The sequence below is a fragment of the Haematobia irritans genome, chromosome 3, assembly GCF_050003625.1.
Source record: "Haematobia irritans isolate KBUSLIRL chromosome 3, ASM5000362v1, whole genome shotgun sequence".
In the NCBI taxonomy this organism is placed as follows: Eukaryota; Metazoa; Arthropoda; class Insecta; order Diptera; family Muscidae; genus Haematobia; species Haematobia irritans.
This window is the reverse complement of record NC_134399.1, coordinates 1,193,688-1,219,050: the sequence shown is the minus strand read 5'-3', so window position 1 is coordinate 1,219,050 and position 25,363 is coordinate 1,193,688. Positions and strand designations below refer to the sequence as shown.

The window sequence follows — 25,363 nt, the reverse complement described above, 5'->3', positions numbered from 1 at the left end:
AATATTTAATAATTACATTAATTACACTTCCTCTCTCCACATAGTTTTAAATAAATATAAAATACCAAAAAACGAAAAAGTTTGAATTTTATGAACTAGAAAAAGCTTAAGAAAATTATGTGTAGGTCAATAGAACAAAGAAAACGAGATGAAAATAAACCAAGTACAGATCAAAGTTGAATGAAACTAATAAGCATTTAGTGGGTAATGAAAGAAGCTTCTAACAAACAAAATCAAAACAAAATTCTAATTTATAAGACTACAACTTTTTTCAAAGTGGAACTAGCTTTCCAATGCGTCTATGATACGAATTAATTTTCTAATGCATTTTTGTTTTGCTTATATGCTAAGGTTGCAATCTAAACTTTCGTAAATTAATGAAGTATGCCTACGAAATCGAGTCAATCAATTAATGAATTAATCAAAACTAGACTGAGTTAAAACAAGAAAACAAGGCTTTTCTAATATTTGCAAGTGTATGTACATTTGCGTGTTAATATGTTTGAATGATGACAAAAATATGTGTATTTGTTTTTCTCTTTAAATTTATATATATTTTTTTATAAATTTTCAATATTTTAGTGCTTTAATAATAGTCTGTTTTTTGTTTAGTGTAAATTTCTATTTAGTATAAAAAAATTATGTAAAATATGATTTCATTTGTTTTATATGTAATAAGAATCAATTTAATGGTCATTACCAAAAATATGTATGATTGAATATTATATTGCTTGGTATGGGTTTTAATATAAAAATATCATGAAAAAAATACCTTTTCCGTGTCTAAACCCTTTGTCATGGCCCACGTGGATACCACATAATCCATAACACGTTCACTTAAGGCCTTCGGTACCTCATGCAGTTTCATAAACTCACGTACATTGTTTAGCATGTCATGATACTTAGCCGTTGCGGAGGTCATTTGTTGGATGATGGTGGTAACATGACCGAAAATTGTAGCGTAAAGTAAAGCTGTTGATTGTGGATATTTTTTTGTTTTTTTTTTTTTTTTTATAATTCAAGGTGCATAAGATAAGTGATAAAAGGGGAAAATATATTGAAAAAAATCAATTAAATATATATTATGCAGCAAATAGTTTGCTTATTATTATATTTCTATGTAATTTTGATGGTATGTTTCTTTTAAATTTTGACTAAATTTGATTTGAACTTGAATTAGCTTACTTTGTTGTTGCTACTTTTCTTAAAAAAATATTTTGGGGTATTTCTTTGAAGAATTCAACGCAACCTAGAACAGTAATAAATGAGATACTACACATAATTGGAGTTTTCATTATAATAACAAGGTTTTATTTAAAAAAAATGTTCTAATATGAATTCAAAATGATATTAATTTTTAATGATTATCTAAACTCAGATGAGAACATTTTTGTTTGTGCAATAATGCTATAAAAACACAAAAGCAAATTAACGAAAAAAGAAATGGGAATAGGAATAGAAAATAAATAAAAAAAAAAAAAAAAAACTATAAATAAAAGAAGACTTGTTTTTAACATAATCGATTGTGGGTAATATTCCTACTTGTTGAAGAAAATTTCTTAACATATTTTGAATATAAATTTTGGAGTTAAAAAATAAAAAAAAACAATATTTTTTGGATTCAATTGCAAAATTTATTGATCCTATTAATTATACCCTCCACCATAGGATGGGGGTATATTAACTTTGTCATTCCGTTTGTAACACATCGAAATATTGCTCTAAGACCCCATAAAGTATATATATTCTGGGTCGTGGTGAAATTCTGAGTCGATCTAAGCATGTCCGTCCGTCCGTCCGTCTGTCCGTCTGTCCGGCTGTCCGTCCGTCTGTGGAAATCACGCTAACTTCCGAATGAAACTAGCTATCGACTTGAAACTTGGCACAAGTAGTTGTTATTGATGTAGGTCGGATGGTATTGAAAATGGGCCAACCGATCCCCAAATTTGGCTTGCGGAGCCTTCCGGAGCAGCAAAATTCATCCGATCCGGTTGAAATTTGGTACGTGGTCTAAGTATACGGTCTCTAACAACCATGCAAAAATTGGTCCATATCGGTTCATAATTATATATAGCCCCCATATAAACCGATCCCCAGATTTGACCTCCGGAGCCTCTTGGAGGGGCAAAATTCATCCGATCCGGTTGAAATTTGGTACCTGATGTTAGTATACGCTCTCTAACAACCATGCAAAAATTGGTCCATATCGGTCCATAAATATATATAGCTCCCATATAAACCGATCCCCAGATTTGACCTCCGGAGCCTCTTGGAGGAGCAAACTTCATCCTACCCGATTGAAATTTGGTACGTGGTATTAGTATATGGTCTCTAACAACCATGCAAAAACTGGTCCATATCGGTCCATAATTATATATAGCTCCCATATAAACCGATCCCCAGATTTGACCTCCGGAGCCTCTTGGAGGGGCAAAATTCATCCGATCCGTTTGAAATTGGGTACCTGATGTTAGTATACGGTCTCTAACAAGCATGCAAAAATTGGTCCATATCGGTCCATAAATATATATAGCTCCCATATAAACCGATCCCCAGATTTGACCTCCGGAGCCTCTTGGAGGAGCAAACTTCATCCTACCCGATTGAAATTTGGTACGTGGTGTTAGTATATGGTCTCTAACAACCATGCAAAAATTGGTCCATATCGGTCCATAAATATATATAGCTCCCATATAAACCGATCCCCAGATTTGACCTCCGGAGCCTCTTGGAGGAGCAAACTTCATCCTACCCGATTGAAATTTGGTACGTGGTATTAGTATATGGTCTCTAACAACCATGCAAAAACTGGTCCATATCGGTCCATAATTATATATAGCTCCCATATAAACCGATCCCCAGATTTGACCTCCGGAGCCTCTTGGAGGGGCAAAATTCATCCGATCCGTTTGAAATTGGGTACCTGATGTTAGTATACGGTCTCTAACAAGCATGCAAAAATTGGTCCATATCGGTCCATAAATATATATAGCTCCCATATAAACCGATCCCCAGATTTGACCTCCGGAGCCTCTTGGAGGAGCAAACTTCATCCTACCCGATTGAAATTTGGTACGTGGTGTTAGTATATGGTCTCTAACAACCATGCAAAAATTGGTCCATATCGGTCCATAAATATATATAGCTCCCATATAAACCGATCCCCAGATTTGACCTCCGGAGCCTCTTGGAGGAGCAAACTTCATCCTACCCGATTGAAATTTGGTACGTGGTGTTAGTATATGGTCTCTAACAACCATGCAAAAATTGGTCCATATCGGTCCATAATTATATACACAGTCTCACATAAGTTTACATACCCTTGAGGTTTTTACCTTATAACTAAACATGTTTCTTGTTGTTGTTTATAATCCAGACTAAAAACATCTTCTTGAAAATGGACAAATACTTTGTTTTTCAAATTAATTTACAAAATCTAAAGCATATATATGCATATTGTATTATATTTTAATAATTAAAGAAAATACAATTTCTTAAACCGTATGTAAACTTGTGTAAGACTGTGTATAGCTCCCATATAAACCGATCCCCAGATTTGACCTCCGCAGCCTCTTGGAGGAGCAAAAGTCATCCGATGCGGTTGAAATTTGGTACATTTCGTTAGTATATGGCCTCTAACAGCCATGCAAAAATTGTCAAACTTTATTACTATAGAAAGTTTTGTCAAAATTTCATTTCTATAGAAAGTTTTGTAAAAAGTTTATTTCTATAGCAATGTTTGTCAACATTTTATTTCCATAGAAAATTTTGTCAAAATTTTATTTCTATAGAAAATTTTGTAAAAAATTTATTTCTGTAGAAAATTTTGTCAAAATTGTATTGCTATAGACAATTTTGTCAACATTTTATTTCTATAGAACATTTTGTCAACATTTTATTTCTATAGAAAATTTTGTCAAACTGAATTATATACGTATTTAATCGGCCTTTTTTTGTTTAATATATACCCCTTATGGACTAACTTACAATTTAGAAGACAGTGTTAAAAAGTTTTACGATACCTTGCCATCGGCAAGTGTTATCGCAACCCAAGTAATTCGATTGTGGATGACAGCCTTTAGTAGAAGTTCCTACGCAATCCATGGTGGAGGGTACATAAGATTCGGCCTGGCCGAACTTACGGCCGTATATACTTGTTTTTAATTGATATGTCTTCAATCATAGAAATGATAGTATCAATCACCAAAGTAATTGATCCAATTAAAAAATTTATGTCTATTGTTAATTTTGTGACTGATTTTTGTTTTAATTAAACAATTTGTTGGATCAATTAAATTTGTAATTGAATATTTTTGAAAATTCAATTAAAGTTTTCATTCGAAATATTTTGGTGAAAATTTTTTTCTGTGCATCTTTAGCGTTCCAAATGCATTTTAGTAAAATTTACAAATTTTAGAAAATTCTGAACTATTTTTGAATTTGAATTTAGCAAAGTTTAATACCAAAGAAAAATTAAAAAATCAAAACAATATAAAACAAAGGAATTTTACTTGATTACAAATGCTAGGTGAATTTAGATAAAATGAAAAAAAAAAAATAAAATATAAAATATAATAAGATAATAATGAAAAAAGTGCGATATGAAAACTACAAGTATATTTTTTACATTTATTAGTTCTAGCGGCGTTACATAATGAAATATACGCTTTTATTTGTTTAAACGATTATCTTAAGATGTGACTATATATTTGTTGACTCATTAGCTATTAAATTAATTAAAATGTAATATAACAGGTTGGCTGATAAGTCCCCGGTCTGACACATAGATGGCGTCGCTAGTATTAAATGCATATTATTTTTATATAGTACCAACCTTCAAATGATTCGTGTCAAAATTTAACGTCTGTAAGTCAATTAGTTTTTGAGATACAGCGTCTTTTGTGAAGCAACTTTTGTTATTGTAAAAAAAACGGAAAAAAGGAATTTCGTGTTTTGATAAAATACTATTTGCTGAAGGGGAAAAATATGGTGGAAGCAAAAACTTGGCTTGATAATGAGTTTCCGGACTCTGCCCCAGGGAAATCAACAATAATTGATTGATATGCAAAATCCAAGCGTGGTGAAATGAGCACGGAGGACAGTGAACGCAGTGGACGCCCGAAAGAGGTGGTTACCGACGAAAACATCAAAAAAATGATTTTGAATGACCGTAAAATGAAGTTGATCGAGATAGCAGAGACCTTAAAGATATCAAAGGAACGTTTTGGTCATATCATTCATCAATATTTGGATATGTGGAAGCTCTGTGGAAAATGGGTGCCGCGCGAGCTCACATTTGACCAAAAACAACAACGTGTTGATGATTCTGAGCGGTGTTTGCAGCTGTCAACTCGTAATACACCCGAGTTTTTCCGTCGATATGTGACAAGGGATAAAACATGGCTCCATCACTACACTCCTGAGTCCAATCGACAGTCGGCTGAGTGGACAGCGACCGGTGAACAGTCTCCGAAGCGGGGAAAGACTCAAAAGTCCGCTGGCAAATGGCCTCTGTTTTTTGGGATACGCATGGAATATTTTTTATCGATTATCTTGAGAAGGGAAAAACCATCAACAGTGACTATTATATGGCGTTATTGAAGCGTTTGAAGGTCGAAATCGCGGCAAAACGGCCCCATATGAAGAAGAAAAAAACTGTTCCACCAAGACAACGCGCCGTGCCACAAGTCATTGAGAACGATGGCAAAAATTCATGAATCGGGCTTCGAATTGCTTCCCCACCCACCGTATTCTCCAGATCTGGCCCCCAGCGACTTTTTCTTGTTCCCAGACCTCAAAAGGATGCTCGCAGGGAAAAAATTTGGCTGCATTGAAGAGGTGATCGCCGAAACTGAGGCCTATTTTGAGGCAAAACCGAAGGAGTACTACCAAAATGGTATCAAAAAATTGGAAGGTCGTTATAATCGTTGTATCGCTCTTGAAGGGAACTATGTTGAATAATAAAAACGAATTTTGACAAAAAAAAAATGTGTTTTTCTTTGTTAGACCGGGGACTTATCAGCCAACCTGTTATTTCATATGTAATATTTTATTATTTATAAAATAATTTATTTTCTCATGTTTCTTCTTAAGATGGTTAAATAACTCAAATTTGTATAATTATGTATGTATTATAACAGTTTCTCTAAAACTGTTATACGGCCAAGAAACTTTTATACTGACAAAAAAAGTAATTATATTATGAGTAATTTAATAAAAATGTTATAAATTGAAATTTAATGGATTAAAAATTCCACGTCTGCAGAGAGACATAAATAGGCACTCTTTTAGAAACTATTTTTTGAAATCTTAGGTATTTTATTTGTCCTTACTTGGTTTAATACTCGATAGAAATCAGACAATTTTAATTTATTGCGAAAAACGATAAACGTCAAACCTCAATAGAACTTCTTGCGAAGAGAGAAAAATTTCTATATCCAGAAGAGCATTTCTGGATGAACATTAAAAGTAAAAGTTAAAAAAAAATTAATCTATTTTCCATATATTATTTTATATTTTATAACACCTAACTAATACTGGAAGAATTCTAGAACTATTATGAACTTTAATTTATTTGAAATATAAAATATAGAATAAAATTTTTCAATGAATACTTTACGTTAAATGAATTCATTATATTTAGAACATACACTGAAAAAAAATTGAACCCACCAAGAAGAAAAATTTCGGTTAATTTTGGAAAATTTGGAATATTTTTAGAAAATTTTAACTAAACAGTATAACAAACGCTGGCATCACGCCGATGTCATAAAAATAAGTATATATTTTTCGACAAATTCAAGCAAATCTATTAGAAATAAATAAGTTTTTTCACTTGTTAAAGAAAATTTTGTAGTTTGAAGGAAAAAATTGGAGTTCAAAATTGCAAGAATGTCTTTAGTGACATACGAAGTTCATGATGAACACATTTGTAGTAAAATTTACAAATTTAAAGAAATATTGAACTATATTGTGGAAGACACGAATTTAGTTAATCCCTATCCTTCATTTGTGTATATTTTTTTCCTCGGTTTTAGTTAATTTAACTAACGTACACAAAAAATTATTAGAGTAGAGGAAACTTTGTCCAAACATTATAATTCCATGATCTAAATTAAAGATAAATTGGCTTTAGTGAAATAGAGAGTTCACTTTTTTTTGTGAGTGTAATTATAAATATTATAAAAGTTAATTTATATAATTAGTTTATATGATTTTGTATGAAGTAAATGCAATGGAATATAAGATGGAAACTACATTTTTCTTGTCAAGCGCATATTTCAATTATGTTATTCTTTCGATCTGTAACTACCAAAGCGTTATACAAATATTTAGTATCACTTTAGCGTTTATGTTCTATTCAATAGCAATAGAATGACGTGGCAACGGAACGTGTTAAAAACACTGCACCTGCAATTATCATCATGCAGATGGTGAACACCTTCTCGTTGTCCGTCTCGGCGGCGACATTGCCAAATCCCACCTAAAAAATGGAAAGTAAAACAAGAAAAAAATATAGAAAACTTTAAGTAAGTAAATATATATGGCAAAATTTATTATTAAATAAACAAATGTGGCATATTTTCTTCTTACTAAAGATCTTCGTTTGAAGATCTTCTCGATGACTTACCGATGTCATACAGGTCATGGTAAAATACAATGCGGTCACATACATACTCTTGCGAGAGGGACCATTTATCAGTTCTGTGGAATCATTATTGTATATATAAGAATATGGTGATTGTGTGACATTGGCCAATTTCCATAGCCAACTATATTGAATCTGAAAGAGAAATAATTATTAGATTTTGTTTTGAAAGTTAATGTTTAGGTCGTAATATATATTTACCCCATTATCAGCATCTGTTCTACCTATTGAATACCATATGCAGGCCAGCCAATGGGCCACCAGCATATAAAAACATAGAAGTAATATCAACATGGCTGCTCCATATTCCAAATAACGATCCAATTTTCGTACAACTCGTCCCAAACGCAGCAATCGAACAACCTTTAAAGCACTAAACAAGGAACCAATGCCATCCTCATCACGATCGAAGGCATTGAAGACATCGTATGGCAGGCAACTGAGCAAATCAATAATGAACCATGATTTCAGATAATTCATGCGTATCACTTTTGGATCACTGACAACCTCACCGCCGGGACCCACAAAGGTAGTATGAAAATTTAAAACTGTTATACGCCAAAAAAAAGAGGAGAAAGAATACACATGTTTACATATATGTAAAAGCCTAATAGACGACACTAAAGAAGGGTCCTTTGGGGACAAATTTTCTTGAGGAATACTTTGTGTATTTTTTTTACTAAGCAACATAAATACTTGTTTGTATGACTCTATTCAGTAATGCTTTGTCATTTGTAATGCCTTTGATTTAATCCTAAAGGACTTTATTTACATAGTCATATGTGAAAATGTAAATTCATTTGTCTAACAAGTGGCTTTGTCGCATTGTATCTTCGTAGTGATTCAACACGTTTTCACTGCATTTATTTTACCCCCTAAGCACAAACTTTCCAAATTGATTTATGAATTTATTCATAACCACTCGTTTATGTTTGGTTTGTTGTAGATTCAAAGCAGTGATGTCAGTGGCATAAAATATTTGCAGCCTCTGTATAGACTAGCTAACGCGTGCCAAATAAAAGGTGTCTTAAGGAGCATGATAACATGGCAAGAAAAGGAAACAAAACAATTCCAAACTCTTAATTCGTTTGATTTTTTCAAGGGTATAAAAGTTCAAAAACAAAATTGATTGGTATATATTGCAAAATATTGAGAGTTTATTAACATAATTCAAAGAAAAAAATAAAATGTGCTAAATAGTTTAAAAGTTATGAAAGATTTATAGAGTTACCATAACAATTAATATAAATCATACGCTCCTAGGGACAAATTTAGAAAAATTGTAATTTCTAATACGGAAGCTGTTATTCTTTAATTTTTCATTTTGTAATTCATAGATATTATGATGAATTATAAATTTACAGTAAAGCCTCTCAGAAGTGGACACCTAGGGTAGCCTAAATTTTGGTTATGACAGTTTAATTTTAATGGTTTAATATGGCCAACATTTCAAAATAATTGTCCACTTTTTTGAGAGTTGTCCGGTTTTTTAAAGATAAATATCTTTGAGACAAATTTCTTTATCAATTTATCTATCTATCCAAATAGTAAACCCTTTACTTATCGTTTCCTACTTTGCGAATACATGTTGAGTAATTTGCTTTATATTTGTTAGTTTTCCTCACTATTATTTAGGAAACGTGAGTTGCACCGTGCCATGAATTATGCTGGTCTTGAGTAGGAAATAATTCACAAAATTTTCGCTTTCGCTAACAAACTTTATATTCTTCTCTTTCGGTGAGGAAAATAGAATACCTTAAAGCAAAAATCTGTAAGACACAAAAAGGAAAAAGAAACGGAAAATAATTGTGCAAACGGGGACCAAGAAAACTACTCTGCGAAGTTTATTAAAGAAGTCAGCAAAATGATATCGCATTGTGGATGGAACTCAAGAACTGACAATATTTGTTTCCTTTAGTATGTAAAACTTTTACGCGATTGCTTGAGAACAAACTATAGCTGGCTTTGAAAAGCCCATTTCTATAGAGAGTTCTTAGACATAAGAAACTTAGTGTTTCCGGTCCATTTATATTCATGCTGCATTACAATATCTATGACAAGTGGTTATTATTAATAGAGTGTATGTGTGCTGATGTCTATGGGATTTTTTCTCTTGTAGTCCTTATTTAATGTAATGTCCTCATTATGATAAAGGATAATGGAGAAGGAGGAGGTTAATTTTTATTATGTACTTACCAATATCAATAAAGAATATAACATCTACAATTGAATCAACAACAAGTAATGAAACATCTTCTGAGGTTTTATTTTTAAAAGCGACATTATATGGCACCTAAAGAGGAAAAGAGAAAAAAATTTATATTAAATTCAAATAAAATAAAATTTAGTTAATTTAAGAAAATCTTCAAATACAGAAAATTCTCAATTATTTTAGAAAAGTGCATTATTCTATTTTAAAGAAAATTTAAATTAGCATTTATTTTTTATTTGACTCTCGGAGGAATGTGTTGTAATATTCCACAGATATGCCAAAGAAATCTTGTAAACCTCTAACCTTGGGGCTTCCCACTCTTAGTGTACTGCATTTACAATTCGTGTCACTTATGTTCAACATAATCTTCTACCTCACCGTATATACTTCCTTGTGCCCATAGATTATCACATAATTACATGGGTGTTTGCACTCGCATTGTCTGCTTGTCTCTTTAGCTTAAAAGTATTTACCATTTGCATGGGTGTGGTAGTGATTTGGACAATATAAATCTCAAGAATACGTCCACCTTTAATACACCGTGATTTACAACCATTGTGCATAGCATTGCGGCCATAGATCTTGGGGCATAAGGTGGAAATGACCATTGTAATCATAAATTTTCAAAAGTATCCCAGAGAAAGATGTTCCATATGAGGAAGCGGAAATTAAGTTTTACTGGAAGATTTATTTAAGTTTCAAACAAAGGCAAAAGCTTTTGTTTAATGCAAATAAGTCAAATGGATAACATTTTGAAATTTCTTAATTTTGAAAGAAATTTTGTATTAAAGGTAACTTAATTAGAAAACTCCTAGGATTAAAGAAACGAAATAACTAAACAATGTTTATGGCGGGAATGTATTCCTTCAAATTACAAAAGTCATATAAGGATTTTACCAAAACATGATACGAATATTGAAGATTTTATAAAGTTATAGCTTGTAATAATATTAGTCATACGCTCCAAAGGACAGTTTACGAAAATTATATAGTTTGTGAATTACTACATTAGTATGAAAAGTTTTAGGGTGAATTTTAATTGTCATCCTTACCATGAGTTTATAGCAAGGGACATAATTCATCGTAGCCATTTTTAAAGCTTATGACACTCAAAACTAGGCATACTTGCTGTCTCATAACAGATAATTTTTTATGTTTTGAGTACGTGCTTAATCAATGAAAAATGGCAACGAGAATGTGTTATATCTTTATAGACTCATATAATTGAAAGTTCCAAGGAGGAATTAACGTTGAGCGAAATCCTTTGTGATACCCTAAAAAAGCTACTGAATTGAAACCGACACTATCACGTCCAAAAAGGAAACGAAAAAAGGTAACGACATCAGAAACAGAAAACCTTAATGTCATGCTACATCTATTGCCTTTAGACATTTGGGCCAAACAGTCTTACTTTGGGGCTCTCTCGCTTTGGTATTTCTTCTACGAAGGTAAATATTGTTTGACGAGCAATAATTAATTCAATAAAGCCCAATATTTTGGTTCAAATTCTAAACCAGTGCCTTTTTATGCCACGGCTGTGCGGTTGCGCGAGCTATCGCTGTGGTCGGAAAAAAGTTACGGTCACAGTTCGGTCCTCAAAATAATGCCAGATGTGCCTAAAGTAGTGGATTACACTTTGGCGAGTCCACTTTTCGACAAAAACTTTGAGACTCCTCAACAGTGAGGCGTGGTGCACACAGACCCCGGGGAATAAAGAATATAAAGATTTCTACACTGATGGCTCCAAATTGGATGGACAATTGGGTTTCGGAGTATATTCTAATGATCTGAAACTTCGAATAGCGAAAGGCCGAAATATTAGCAATAAAAAATGTGGGCATTAATATATACTCAGACAGTCAACCTGCAATAAAATCCTTGGACTCTGTGTTCTTCGAAAACGGCCATCGACTGCCGCAAATCTCTCAATGAGATGACCGAGCAGTACAATATTCACCTAATATGGATGCCTGGCCATAGGAACATACCGGGGAACTGCGAAGCGGATGAGTTGGCAAGGCTAGGGACTACCTTACATATTCCAGGGGAACTAGAATCTGTTGGTATGCCCCTGGCTACCTGTAAGCTCATGCTCCGTGAGAAGGCTGTTATGATGGCAAATGTTCGATGGGAGAATTGCAAGGGCTGTAACGACACCAAGCAAATATGGCCCCATTTAAACTTAAACCGCACACTAGATATGCTAGTGTTCTCGAGACGTCAGATATCACTCCTGATATCTGCTATAACGGGTCGCTGCCTGATAGACGATTTTGCAAAAACTATAGGCGCGATGTATAATGACTATTGTATGACCTGTCATGATGCGGTGGAAAAGGAATCAAACACCTCTTGTGTGAGTGCAGAGATGGTCTGTATCAAACTTTTTTAGGTTCGCGACTGTCGCAAAGTTGTAAACGTCGTAAACGTCACATACGCGTCGTAAATGTAGAAAAAGTAACAAAAGTCGCAAACTCAAAATACTTTAGTCGCGTCAGCTAGGCAGCGAATTCGATGATAGCCAAGACGATGGTATGTGCGAAGAAGTTGCAATTCTTAGGAATGTTCACAATTTTCGGTTTTAGACCCCACATTTTCCCTATTGCCTTTTGCACGAGTACAGGGTAACCGTGGATTTTCTCGTCCTTTCTTAGCTTTAAGTTAGTCTCCTGTCTAATATAACCCCAAGGTATTTTGCACACTCACCAACGGGAATTTCGATACCACCTAAGAAAATAGACTTGACCATGGGAAAACTTTCACAAATTTCTGTAGAAACTCACAGCGAATGCTGTCAAACTAAATTAAAAAATGTTCAGGAGTTCTTCTATTCAAAATTTGGTTTTCTACTCTATTTTGTGTAAAGTGCAATCATCTTTTAGGAGCATATAGCTTCAGATTACTGGCGGATCTGGAAAACATTAACTTAAGCAGTCTGCTAATGTTTTTGGAACAATCTGGTTGCTTCAACAAAGAAAAATAATCGAAAAGGTTCAGCGGTTAAAACTAGAAGTGCCCGTATGTAATAGGTACTTTTAGTTAATGTGGTATCACAATGGACTGAATAGTCTAAGTGAGCCTGAATCTTAATCGGGCTGCCACTTTAACCTAACCTATCAGAAACTATCTAAAAAGTGAAGGCCATATTTAAACGAAATCTACGCAGTAGTGTTAGAAAATTTACTCGTGAGCTGAATATATCGCAAGAATGGATGTACCACATATTAAAAAATTAGTTTGGACTAAAGCGATTGAAGTTCCGAAAAACGCAAGAACTCACCGATGCAGCAAAAAAGACTGGAAAGAACCAAGGAATTGCTACACTTGCACGAAAGAGAGCCATTACAAACTAAGTAGGTTGTAAACAAACAAAATTATAGGGTTGACTTGCCAAAGAAGTCAGTTGGGTGACCACCAAATCTCAAGTGCCAACTATGGTCCTCACGGCCCTGAGGAGCTGAGACGAATTTCCCTTCTTCATGTTCTATCGAAAGCTTTCGAACATATACTAAAAAAATCAAATAGTGCCACATACTAGAGCAAAGATTTTCGACACCCTATATGCTTTCAATTCTCATCATAGTACCAAGTCTCTCTTGCTCCATTTTACAGAAACCATTAGGAAAGACATGAATGGTAAGAACTCTGCTCCAGTAGCCCTGGATTTGACCAAGAGGTTTAAGTCAATTTGTTATGAGACGATGATCCGGAAGATAAGGGTTGAACTTAAGTTTTCTACTTCGGTGTGCAGACTTATATTTTCTTACATGACTGACAGTAAACAGTTTGTTGAATTTAATTGATGGAAATCTGGGTTGATTACATTGACTTCAGGGATACATCAGGGTTATATTTTAGGCCCTCTTCTTTTTATTGTGTACGTAAATTATCTTTATCTATATACTGAATAGTCTAAGTGAGCCTGAAAATAAATCGGGCTGCCACTTTAACCTAGATGATCTTTCTGTGTGCTACGAGTAGACTTAATGTACTACCTTATTGTATGCAGATGACGTCTTCTTCCTGATTAATTCATATCCTTATTCTGGGATAACCTTCGAATCAAAAATTAACTTATATCTCATTTGGGGCTTTGCATGAGGCCGACCAAAATTGTCTAACTATTAATAATCTTAAGACTAAAGCAATTGTCTTGAGATCTCTTGATTTTAATGTGCATACTTACACCCAGGGAAGAAATATGATCATCTCAAACATGTTTCAAGAGCAAAATATTATTTTTGGATGGTGACCATGTAACATTTTTATCGCAACCATGTTATTTTCTGGGAAATTATGTACCTGTTTTCGCAAAACATGTTTGCGATAAACAACATTTTTGCGATAAACATGTTACATGGTCAACATCCAAAAATAACATTTTGCTCTTGAAACATGTTTGAGGTGATCATATTCCTTCTCTGTGTGTATATGTGGGAATTTCCAGAGTAGATGAAGTAGATCGACTTAAACGTCTGGGAATAATTATTGACTTAAATCAATCACGAATTATAGGAATCCTGCGTAACGGCCGAAGGTCGCTTCCAGCTCATATTCAAAATAAATGCGAATATTACCGGGAAAATAAAGGGTGATACGGTCAAAATTTGAATAAACTTGACGTATTTCTTTCAATTTTGTATTTAAAAAACCTGAACACCCCTCATTTTGAAGGTGTGTATGTGTAGAATGTTGCTCGTATTTTGATTTTGGAATTCACTCTTCAGTTGTTAAAATGCCGTCCAAGCAAGAAGAGCAGCGTATCAAAATTTTGCTCGCGCATCTCGAAAATCCGAGCTACTCGCACGCAAAGCTGGCAAAATCGCTAAAAGTTGCCAAATCAACCGTTACAAATGTAATTAAAGTGTTTGGGGAAAGTTTGTCGACAGCCAGGAAGTCTGGATCGGGGGGAAATCGAAAACCGGAAGCCGCTGAGGCGACAAAGAGTGTTGCCGGTAGTTTCAAGCGAAACCCTAACCTCTCTCTCCGAGGTGCCGCAAATAAGCTGGGTGTATCGTCTACAACCGTGCATCGAGCCAAAAAATGAGCCGGACTATCGACTTACAAGAAGGTAGTGACTCCAAATCGCGATGATAAACAAAATACGACGGCCAAGGCGCGATCCCGGAGGCTGTATACGACGATGCTGACGAAGTTTGACTGCGTGGTAATGGACGACGAAACCTACGTCAAAGCCGACTACAAGCAGCTTCCGGGACAGGAGTTTTATACGGCAAAAGAAAGGGGAAAGGTAGCAGATATTTTCAAGCACATAAAACTGTCAAAGTTCGCAAAGAAATATCTGGTTTGGCAAGCCATCTGTACCTTGAAAAGCAGCATTTTCATAGATTCCGGGACTGTCAACCAAGAAATTTACGTGAAAGAGTGTTTGAATAAACGTCTGCTGCCTTTCCTGAAGAAACACGGTTGTTCCGTACTGTTTTGGACGGATTTGGCATCTTGCCATTACGGTAAAAACGCCATGGAGTGGTACGCCGCCAACAACTTGCAGGTGGTTCCCAAGGACAAGAACCCTCCCAACACGCCAGAGCTCCGCCCAATTGAGAAATACTGGGCTATTGTCAAGCGGAACCTAAAGAAGAACAAAAAAAAATGATAAGGACGAGCAGCAGTTCAAAAAAAGCTTATGCTGAGAGTTTCGTTGGATCCACTATCAGTTGCTCCGGTCTTGTCAAACGATTAGTTAGGTTTAACGCCAGTCCGTTATATAGGCTCAATTAGACTTCAGTTCATTGAGGTACCCCAAGTAGTGAAATTCTCTGCTACCAATGAGTTCTGTCCGATTCTATTTTTAGCTCAATGACAAGGGACTCTTTATAGCCAAGACCTTATAGCGTTTCACATTACTGTGAGACCATTATATATCCTTCACATAACACCAACGGATCTCGGGCAATGTTGAACTCTCCCAATGGAATAAAAATGACTTCAAGAGAAGCCTGTTAAAGTTAGTTGTCTCAGCCGAGAAACTCAAAAAGTTAAAAAAATTGCATTAAAGTTTGTTTAAAAATTCCTATGGAAAATTTTCATTGGAATAAATTCCTGTTTATGTCCCAAACTATAGTCGCCAACAGTGATACAATATGTAATTAATTTTTTGTTTGTGTTTTCTATTGTAAATTTCATTTGGAGAAGGTCATGTTTATATATTTCTGCATTTTTTTTTTTTTTTTTGAAAAGTGTCACACCATATTTCCTTAAATCTTTGGTTCTCATTGCTAAATGAATGCCCAATCTCTATGGGTATGGTTGTGTGTGTGTGTGTGTCTGTTTGCGGGTAAATGTTGTGGTTTCTCTTTAAGTGGCATTTATAAGTGCATTTCAAGTATTTCCACACAAGTGGCTGTATGTGTTATACAATTTCCTTTTGCCGTTTATTCATTCGTATGTGTTGGAGTGTATGTGTGTGTGGCTTTACATATAATGTGGCTCCTTTGCATACATATCCTTATAGTCTTAATGGCATCAGCTGCATCACTATGGGTGTCTACACAGATGCCATAGCAATAAGGATGCTTGAATAAACATGTAAATGAGTAATTAAACTCAGTTGTTGTTTTTTTTCTTCTTCCCTTTCTCTCTCTCTCTCTCTCTGCTTTGAAAAATGTCATAATTTAAGACCTATGACCAGATTGTTACACCCACACTCACATATGAGCAGGATTGGCCGCTAAGACTGGGTATATAATAACATTTCCAACACTTTTCCGTCACATTGTTCAACTTTAATGAAATGTTTGTGTGCGGCAGCGTAAAAAGACCCTACAACATTAAAGTGTTTTGCTTTCAAATACAAAAGAATCTCAAAATCCTTCAAAACTTAAGGATCTTCTTTGCCTTTCTTCTATGGTTAATTTTTTTTAAGATACAAATATCAAACAATGGAAGGGGAGCGGGGGATGGGAGGATAACAAACTTACCATAATTGCTGTATAAAATGTTAAACATAGTATGACCCAATCCCAAATGGCTTTAAATGCACAATAATGCAATAATATGTGAGGTGGTGTTTTGGGGGCTTCCTGTCGATACTGGGGCATAATATCCGCACTCAACGACATCATCTGGAACAAAAAGGTAAATTAATTAACATTCAAGTAAAAGCAGGCAAGCTTTGATGGAAAATTCAAAGCGATTGATTGATTGATGGATAGGATTGATTGAATTGAATACTTGTCTCTTACATGGGCCAAATTTGATTGTTTCGTTGGATCCTTTAGCGTTGGCAAATGTGCGCTGAATTGACGACTTCTCGTTACCGATCGGGCCAATTTGGCAAATTTCGATAGACCTAAAACTGGAAAGTTGAAAAATCAATTTGTCATAAAACACCAAAGACAACACAGTGACAGAACAAACACATAGACAGAATGCAGATGCATACACACACACGCACACGTATATAGACTGAGACATAGATAATGGTCATAGTCACAGCATATAAAGCATAAAGCTGTAATAGAAGTTTATAGAAATCATTTGACATATGTAGTTATGAGATTTGGGAGTGATGGTGAAAATTTGGTTTTATTTACAAATGTTTTGAGGTTATGTGATAGCAATGATAGATGGTTCATTTCGTGTTGGGACCACAAAAACTGTAACAGATTGTCCTATTGGAATAGATGGTAGTTGTTTAAATTTCTTATTCTAAATACGAATAATTAGATTGCAAAGGATTTTTATCCACTTGGCTATAAAAGATAGGACTCAAATTTTGCCCTATAGCAACTCCCAGGAGGTGGTCTATCTTCCTGGTAAAAGGAAAACAGTCACATAGGCAGTGCTTAGAAGCCTCTTATTCTCTTCACGTGCCCAGCCATGTCTAAAATGAAATAAAATTTTTACTTCCTGCGGTTAGAAAACTTGTTTCTATATGTTGGTCAATCTTGATCTCTCTGGTGAATAGCAATATTTCCGTCTTTTCTGGGTTAGACCTAGTTCGCCATAAAACTTGAGCCATTCAGAGCCTATTTTCATTCCTCTCTTTATAGGGAGAGGGATCTTAAGCGGCTATTGTTGTAATTTCACCCATCTAGTAATTTAAATTTTATCGCACATGGAAGTGGGAGTGTCCACGAATTTTAGATAATTGGAAAAGAGCATTATCGGTTGGAGATTAAATTTTTGTTTCTGAACGAAATTTGAGAATCAAAATTAAGGAGAGTATTTTTGTTTTGAAAATAGTTACCCTAATGTTGGGTGATAAAAATCCATGATCTCATATTGATAACCCATCAATTGAAAGTGCTAGAGCTCATTGGACATTGGTGTAGCTCAATTTGAGGAATTTTCTGCATCATTTCGTGATAGTCGACGGATCCTAAATCCACTGTTTAGTGGTTTTTCTCCTTCAAAAACAGTAACTATAAAGTCGAGTGATAAGATCCACTATCCTAACATATGTTGGTAGCCCATCAATTGAAGGTGATTGGTGAAGTGCATTTGGAGGAATTATCTGCATTATTACCTTATAGTCAAACCAATTTTGGGGTTTGGGTATTATAAGTTAGTGCGTCACCCAGAAGGAGACGAGATAGACACATGGTGTCTTTGGCAATAATGCTCAGGGTGGGTCCCTGAGTCGATCTAGCCATATCTGTCTGTCTGTGAAAACATTTTTGTGATCAAAGTCTAGGTCGCAGTTTTAGTCCAATCGATCGGCACAAGTTTCTGTTTTGGGTCAGAATAGAGCTGTATCATTTCGTGATAGTCGACGGATAATAAATCCACTGTTTAGTGGTTCTTCTCCTTCAAAAACAGTAACTATAAAGTCGAGTGATAAAATCCACTATCCTATGTTGGTAGCCCATCAATTGAAGGTGATTGATGAAGTGCATTTTGAGGAATTATCTGCCCGTCTGTCTGTGAACACATTTTTGTGATCAAAGTCTAGGTGGCAGTTTTAGTCCAATCGATCGGCACAAGTTTCTGTTTTAGGTCAGAATAGTGCTGTATTGATTTTGGAAGAAATCGGTTCAGATTAAGATATAGCTCCCATATAGAACTTTCGTCCGATATGGATTTATATGGCCCCATAAGCCAGAGTTGTATCCTAATTTGCTCGAAACTTTGCACTAGGAGTTCAATTAGTAGTGTAGTCAAGTGTGCTAAATTTTATTGAAATCGGTTCAGATTTAGATATAGCTACCTTATATATCTTTCGGCCGATATGGCCCCAGAAGCCAGAGTTTTAGTCCAATTTTGTCCTAGGAGTACAATTAGTAGTGTAGTCAAGTGTGCAAAATTTTATTGAAATCGGTTCACATTTAGATATAGCTCCCATATATATCGTTCGCCCGATATGGACTTATATGGCCCCATAAGTCAGAGTTTTATCCTAATTTGCTTGAAATTTTGTACAAGGAGAACAATTAGTACTATAGTCACGCGTTGCCAAGTTTGATTGAAATCGGGTCAGATTTAGCTATAGCTCCCATATATATCTTTCGCCCCATATGGACTTATATGGCCTCAGAAGCCAGAGTTTTAGCCCAATTTGGTTGAAATTTTGCACTAGGAGTTCAATTAGTAGTGTAGTCAAGTGTGGCGAATTTTATTGAAATCGGTTCAGATTTAGATATAGCTACCATATATATCTTTCGCCCGATATGGACTTATATGGAGAGTTTTAGCCCAATTTGGTTGAAATTTTGCACTAGGAGTACAATTAGTAGTGTAGCCAAGTATGCAAAATTTTATTGAAATCGGTTCAGATTTAGATATAGCTACCATATATATCTTTCGCCCGATTTTCCGTCATATGACCGTAGAGGTCAAAGTTGTAGTCTGATTTACGTGAAACTTTGCACAGGGAGTAGAATTAAAATACCAAGTATGCATGTCAAATTTGGTTGAAATCGGTTCAGATTTCGATATAGCTTCCATATATATGTTTTTCCGATTTGGGCAAAAATGGCCAAAATACCCAAATATTTCTTATAAAATCGCCACTGCTAAGTCGAAAACTTGTAAAAGTGACTCAAATTTTCCTTTATTTCTAATACATATCTATCGACCGATAAATCATAAATACACTTTTGAGAAGTTGCCTCAAAATTGGTTCAATGTTTCCCATATTTATACCCTTCACCACTACTGTGGTACAGGGTATAACAAGTTTGTGCATTTGTATGTAACGCCAAGAAGGAGTAATCATAGACCAACCTTTTAGTATACGGATCGGCTTAGAATTAAATTATGAGTCGATTTAGCGATGTCCGTCTGTCTGTCTGTCTGTCCGTCTGTCTGTCTGTCTGTTGATGTATTTTTGTGTGCAAAGTACAGCTCGCAGTTTTAGTCCGATTGTCCTAAAATTTGGTATAGGGTCGGGTTTCGGCTCAAAGACGATCCCTATTGATTTTGGAAAAAATCGGTTCAGATTTAGATATAGCTGCCATATATATTTTTCACCGATCTGGTCATAATTGGCGTGTATATCAACCGATCTTCCTCAAATTCCGTACATCCGAATATTTTATGGGTTTCGCAAAACTTGCAAAATATCAGCCAAATCGGTTCAGATTTAGATATAGCTCCCATATATAGCTTTCGCCCGATTTACACTCATTTGCCCACAGAGGCCAATTTTTTGCTCCGATTTAGTTGAAATTTTGCATAGGGAGTAGAATTAGCATTGTAGCTATGCGTGCCAAATTTGGTTGAAATCGGTTCAGATTTAGATATAGCTCCCATATATAGCTTTCGCCCGATTTACACTCATTTGCCCACAGAGGCAAATTTTTTGCTCCGATTTAGTTGAAATTTTGCATAGGGAGTAGAATTAGCATTGTAGCTATACGTGCCAAATTTGGTTGAAATCGGTTCAGATTTGGATATATCTCCCATATATAGCTTTCGCCCGATTTACACTCATATGACCACAGAGGCCAATTTTTAACTCAGATTTAGTTGAAATTTTGCACAGGGAGTAGAATTAGCATTGTAACTATACGTGCCAAATTTGGTTGAAATCGGTTCAGATTTGGATATATCTCCCATATATAGGTTTCGCCCGATTTACACTCATATGGCCACAGAGGCCAATGTTTAACTCCGATTTAGTTGAAATTTTGCATAGGGAGTAGAATTAGCATTGTAGCTATGCGTGCCAAATTTGGTTGAAATCGGTTCAGATTTAGATATAGCTCCCATATATATGTTTTTCTGATTTCGACAAAAATGGTCAAAATACCAACATTTTCCTTGTAACATCGCCACTGCTTAGTCCAAAAGTTGTAAAGATGACTCTAATTTTCCTAAACTTCTAATACATATATGTTGAGCGATAAATCATAAATAAACTTTTGCGAAGTTTTCTTAAAATTGCTTCAGATTGAAATGTTTCACATATTTTTTTACTAATATTGTGTTCCACCCTAGTGCATTAGCCGACTTAAATTTTGAGTCTATAGATTTGTAGAAGTCTATCAAATTCTGTCCAGATCGAGTGATATTTAAATGTATGTATTTGGGACAAACCTTTATATATAGCCCCCAACCCATTTGACGGATGTGATATGGTATCGAAAATTTAGATCTACAAAGTGGTGCAGGGTATAATATAGTCGGCCCGCCCGACTTTAGACTTTCCTTACTTGTTTTTTAATAACATTGTGTTCCACCCCAGGGCATTAGCCGACTTAAATTTAAAGTTTATAAATATTATAGAACTCGATCCAGATCTGGTCAGATTTAAATATATGTGTATGGGAACATAAACCTTTATATATAGCACCCATCACATTGGACGGATTTGATATGATATCGAAAATGTGGATGTACAATGTGGTGCAGGGTATAATATAGTCGGCCCCGCCCGATTTTAGACTTTCCTTACTTGTTTTCATTTGAAATATTTGGTTTTTATTTTCATAACGCAAACTGCCCTAAAAATAAAATGAAATAGGAGCCCAAAAAAGTATGTGGAAAACAACAACGCCAAATATTTATGTTTTTTTGTATGTAACTTCATTTTAGTTTTGGGTCCCTTTGGGTTTCTTAACAAGCAATTTTTCGGCAATGTGATGAAAATATGTTGGTGTTAACATGCAAATAAAATTTTGTGAAAGGTGTAGTGAATATTTCATAAATTAAAAATATAAAATTATATTTTATATTGTGAGTGACATAACTGAAATTATTATTTTTTATTTTAGCATTTTTGTAGAAGAATATATTTATTTATTTTTTTTTTTTTTGGTAAACAATAAGTAGGGGGATAGAATTGCATAAAACATTAATGTTCTTTGTACATGGTATTCTTGTATAAAACTCCTTATGTTTGAAGTTTAATTATTTTGACAAAAACATATAGGAAATATAAAACATCAAGAAGGCTAATTGGAAGAAAATGCTTTGTAACAATCAAGGAAACTTACCACCTTTGGTGTCTTCGCTGTCGATAGGTTGTTTGAGGGCGGTGATATCTCGAAACGTTAGCAGGAACAACACAACCAAATCCCTTTCGTTGCGTATGGGAGCCACCTGTAACAGCAGCCATAGTGGAGTTTCTAGAAAATAAAATGACACGAAAAGAATTTATTTAAGAGTTGCAATAAAATATTTTGTTAATTTAATCAAGGACAAGTTTATTTAAACTACAACTTTATCTCTGAGTTCGTTTGTCAGAGAAACCCCAAACTAAGGATGACAAAAATTGTTCAGTTTTCATTTGCCCCCACTGGTTTGGTTTGTTGGCCGAAGAGAAAACATGGAGAATTTACATAAAACTCTGATGGGGCAAAACATGACATGACATCGAAATGAAAACAAAAATGTAATCAAAAGAAAACAGTGAGATTGTCCTTTACCTTTGAGGACAAGTCATAAAGGTGTTCTATGGCTTCTTGGGTTTTAGTATGCAAATGACCTTTGGCATTTATTGTTGCAATGTCTTTCATTTCAAACAAACATTCAGTTGGCCGATGAGAATGATGGAATCAACACCAATAATAACAACAACCGAGACACTAAGGATATTGACAACCATCTTTCTTTTTATCTACCATCCATTCAGTTCCTACTATGTCACATATTGGTTTATTTGCCCCCTACCCCCAAAGACCTGCTTACGCCATATTCAAATATATGTATATTTCAATATAGAATGGATGCATGCATGTGTTACGGTCATTGCAAACAAAACCATAAAATGCAACAAATGTAACACTCGCCATTCACCACAAAAACACCGCCATCAAACGATAGACTGGCCACAAAAAAAAAAAAAAAAAACAAAATAAAAAAACACTAGCAAACTTCCAATAACAAGGCCATTGCAAAATATAGTACAGTTAGAATACAAAATATCCTGGTATGTCCTTCAAGTCCAATAGGTCAAAAATAGTCACGAATAACATGTCATTCATTTTTTTTTGTGTCGTTTTGAAGCAGAAAAGCCCATCCTTTTCCGGAGCCTATCATGTACATTTTCCATAATATCAGTTATTCAAGACATTACCTTCCAGTCACATTGGACTTGAAATTCAATTTAGCCACTCTTAATGAACATAAAGTTTGTAGTTATTACAAAAAAAAAAAAAAAATATTAATTAACATTATCTTACTTTACAAGAACGGTGGCCACTTAGCGGCCATTTTCATTATGACATGAAGAGCAACCTTTCAGCCCAAGGATACCATACGAAAATACTGAGAGTGAAAAAAAAAAAAACGAACGGAAAGGTTTGTAGAAGATGTGTTTCATCCTCTCTCTCTCTAGCACTTTCTCTCTTTGCCATTGGATAGGTCAGATGGGGCTAAATTGCAATATTTGAATGGCCCAAATCAACTTCAACTACCATTAAATGAATCAATGAGTAGCGGATATGACCGACACACACACACATATACCCACACCAATACCAATACACAGTCATGGTCAGAGCCATGCACATTCTTATGTTGAGTCAGGACCTGACCATACTCGAGTTGAAGTGGAAAGAACCAAATCAACTTTATATTCCATGGAAGAGACGAACATTTCACACCATTGAACACAAACCTCATGGTAATTAGCCACGAAAATTGCTGAACACAACACAAATAACGAGGTAGGCAAACTGGCTTCTATATTGGTATTGGAAAGGGTAGAGTCCAGGTGCAAGAATTACGGGTGGAGAGGAAAATGGCAATGGAATTAGCCTGATGCATTAGAGTGGTTCCTATATGGAAGAACAATGTCGTGTTTTTTGGGGAGGAGGAGAGCCTATATGGCAATGTGTATTAATAGAAATATGAATAGAATTTGCAGGAAACGATATTGAAGAAAATATAGTTAGATAAGATATAAAAAAAGAATAGTCTTATGCATTTGAGGATAATTTCCATTCGGATTATAAATATCTGTCTGCAGGATCTCCCCTTGTTCCAATGTTAAAAACCGTGTACAAAGAATGTAAGAACGGCTCTAAATTTTGATAATTCAAACTAGGAGGTACATTTGCAAACAACCAAAGGGTTAGAGAGTTTCTTTGGTTGATTTAAAGTAGAGGTGATTGTTTTTCGATGAGAACTTATCTTATCGATTATGATTATTTCTAAGGAACTCTTCATTTCAAGGCAACATGTCAGGCGTTGATAAGAAATATGGGTTAATGTATATAGTCGGCGTCCAACTCGCCCAGATTCTTAAGCGTACTTAGCCAGGTTGCCATTCAACTCACCCAGATTCACAAGTGCAATTGGCCAGATCGCCGTTCAAGCCAACGCTGCCCAACCGGAATCATAACAGGTTGGCTGATAAGTCCCCGGTCTAACAAAGAAAAACACATTTTTTTTTTTTGTCAAAATTCGCTTTTATTATTCAACATAGTTCCCTTCAAGAGCGATACAACGATTATAACGACCTTCCAATTTTTTGATACTCCTTCGGTTTTGCCTCAAAATAGGCCTCAGTTTCGGCGATCACCTCTTCATTGCAGCCACATTTTTTCCCTGCGAGCATCCTTTTGAGGTCTGAGAACAAGAAAAAATGGCTGGGGGCCAGATCTGGAGAATACGGTGGGTGGGGAAGCAATTCGAAGCCCAATTCATGAATTTTTGCCATCGTTCTCAATGACTTGTGGCACGGTGCTTTGTCTTGGTGGAACAACACTTTTTCCTTCTTCATATGGGGCCGCTTTGCCGCGATTTCGACCTTGAAACGCTCCAATAACGCCATATAATAGTCACTGTTGATGGTTTTTCCCTTCTCAAGATAATCGATAAAAATTATTCCATGCGCATCCCAATAAACAGAGGCCATTACTTTGCCAGCGGACTTTTGAGTCTTTCCACGTCTCGAAGACGGTTCACCGGTCGATGTCCACTCAGCCGACTGTCGATCAGGAGTGTAGTGATGGAGCCATGTTTCATCCATTGTCACATATCGACGGAAAAACTCGGGTGTATTACGAGTTAACAGCTGCAAACACCGCTCAGAATCATCAACACGTTGTTGTTTTTGGTCAAATGTGAGCTCGCGTGGCACCCATTTTGCA

At 35.2% G+C, this 25,363-nt stretch overlaps 1 protein-coding gene and 1 long non-coding RNA gene across 6 annotated transcripts in view; one reads left to right on the top strand and one right to left on the bottom strand.

Moving 5' to 3' along the window:
- The window catches only part of eag (potassium voltage-gated channel protein ether a go-go), a 204,109-nt gene that overhangs the window by 26,851 nt on the left and 151,895 nt on the right, over positions 1–25,363 (bottom strand). For 3 of the 5 annotated variants that reach the window (XM_075299102.1, XM_075299105.1, XM_075299103.1), the window contains 8 exons: positions 22,262–22,393; positions 17,066–17,178; positions 16,802–16,945; positions 9,845–9,941; positions 7,850–8,196; positions 7,631–7,783; positions 7,411–7,483; positions 773–972 (listed from right to left, as the gene is read on the bottom strand). In XM_075299102.1, coding sequence (XP_075155217.1) covers positions 773–972; positions 7,411–7,483; positions 7,631–7,783; positions 7,850–8,196; positions 9,845–9,941; positions 16,802–16,945; positions 17,066–17,178; positions 22,262–22,393 — 1,259 coding nt within the window. The remainder of the gene's footprint in view (positions 1–772; positions 973–7,410; positions 7,484–7,630; positions 7,784–7,849; positions 8,197–9,844; positions 9,942–16,801; positions 16,946–17,065; positions 17,179–22,261; positions 22,394–25,363) is intronic. The other 2 variants (XM_075299104.1, XM_075299107.1) reach the window with 1 other exon arrangement.
- Positions 1–25,363, top strand: part of LOC142228622 (uncharacterized) — a 288,986-nt gene that overhangs the window by 194,829 nt on the left and 68,794 nt on the right. The window lies entirely within an intron of this gene.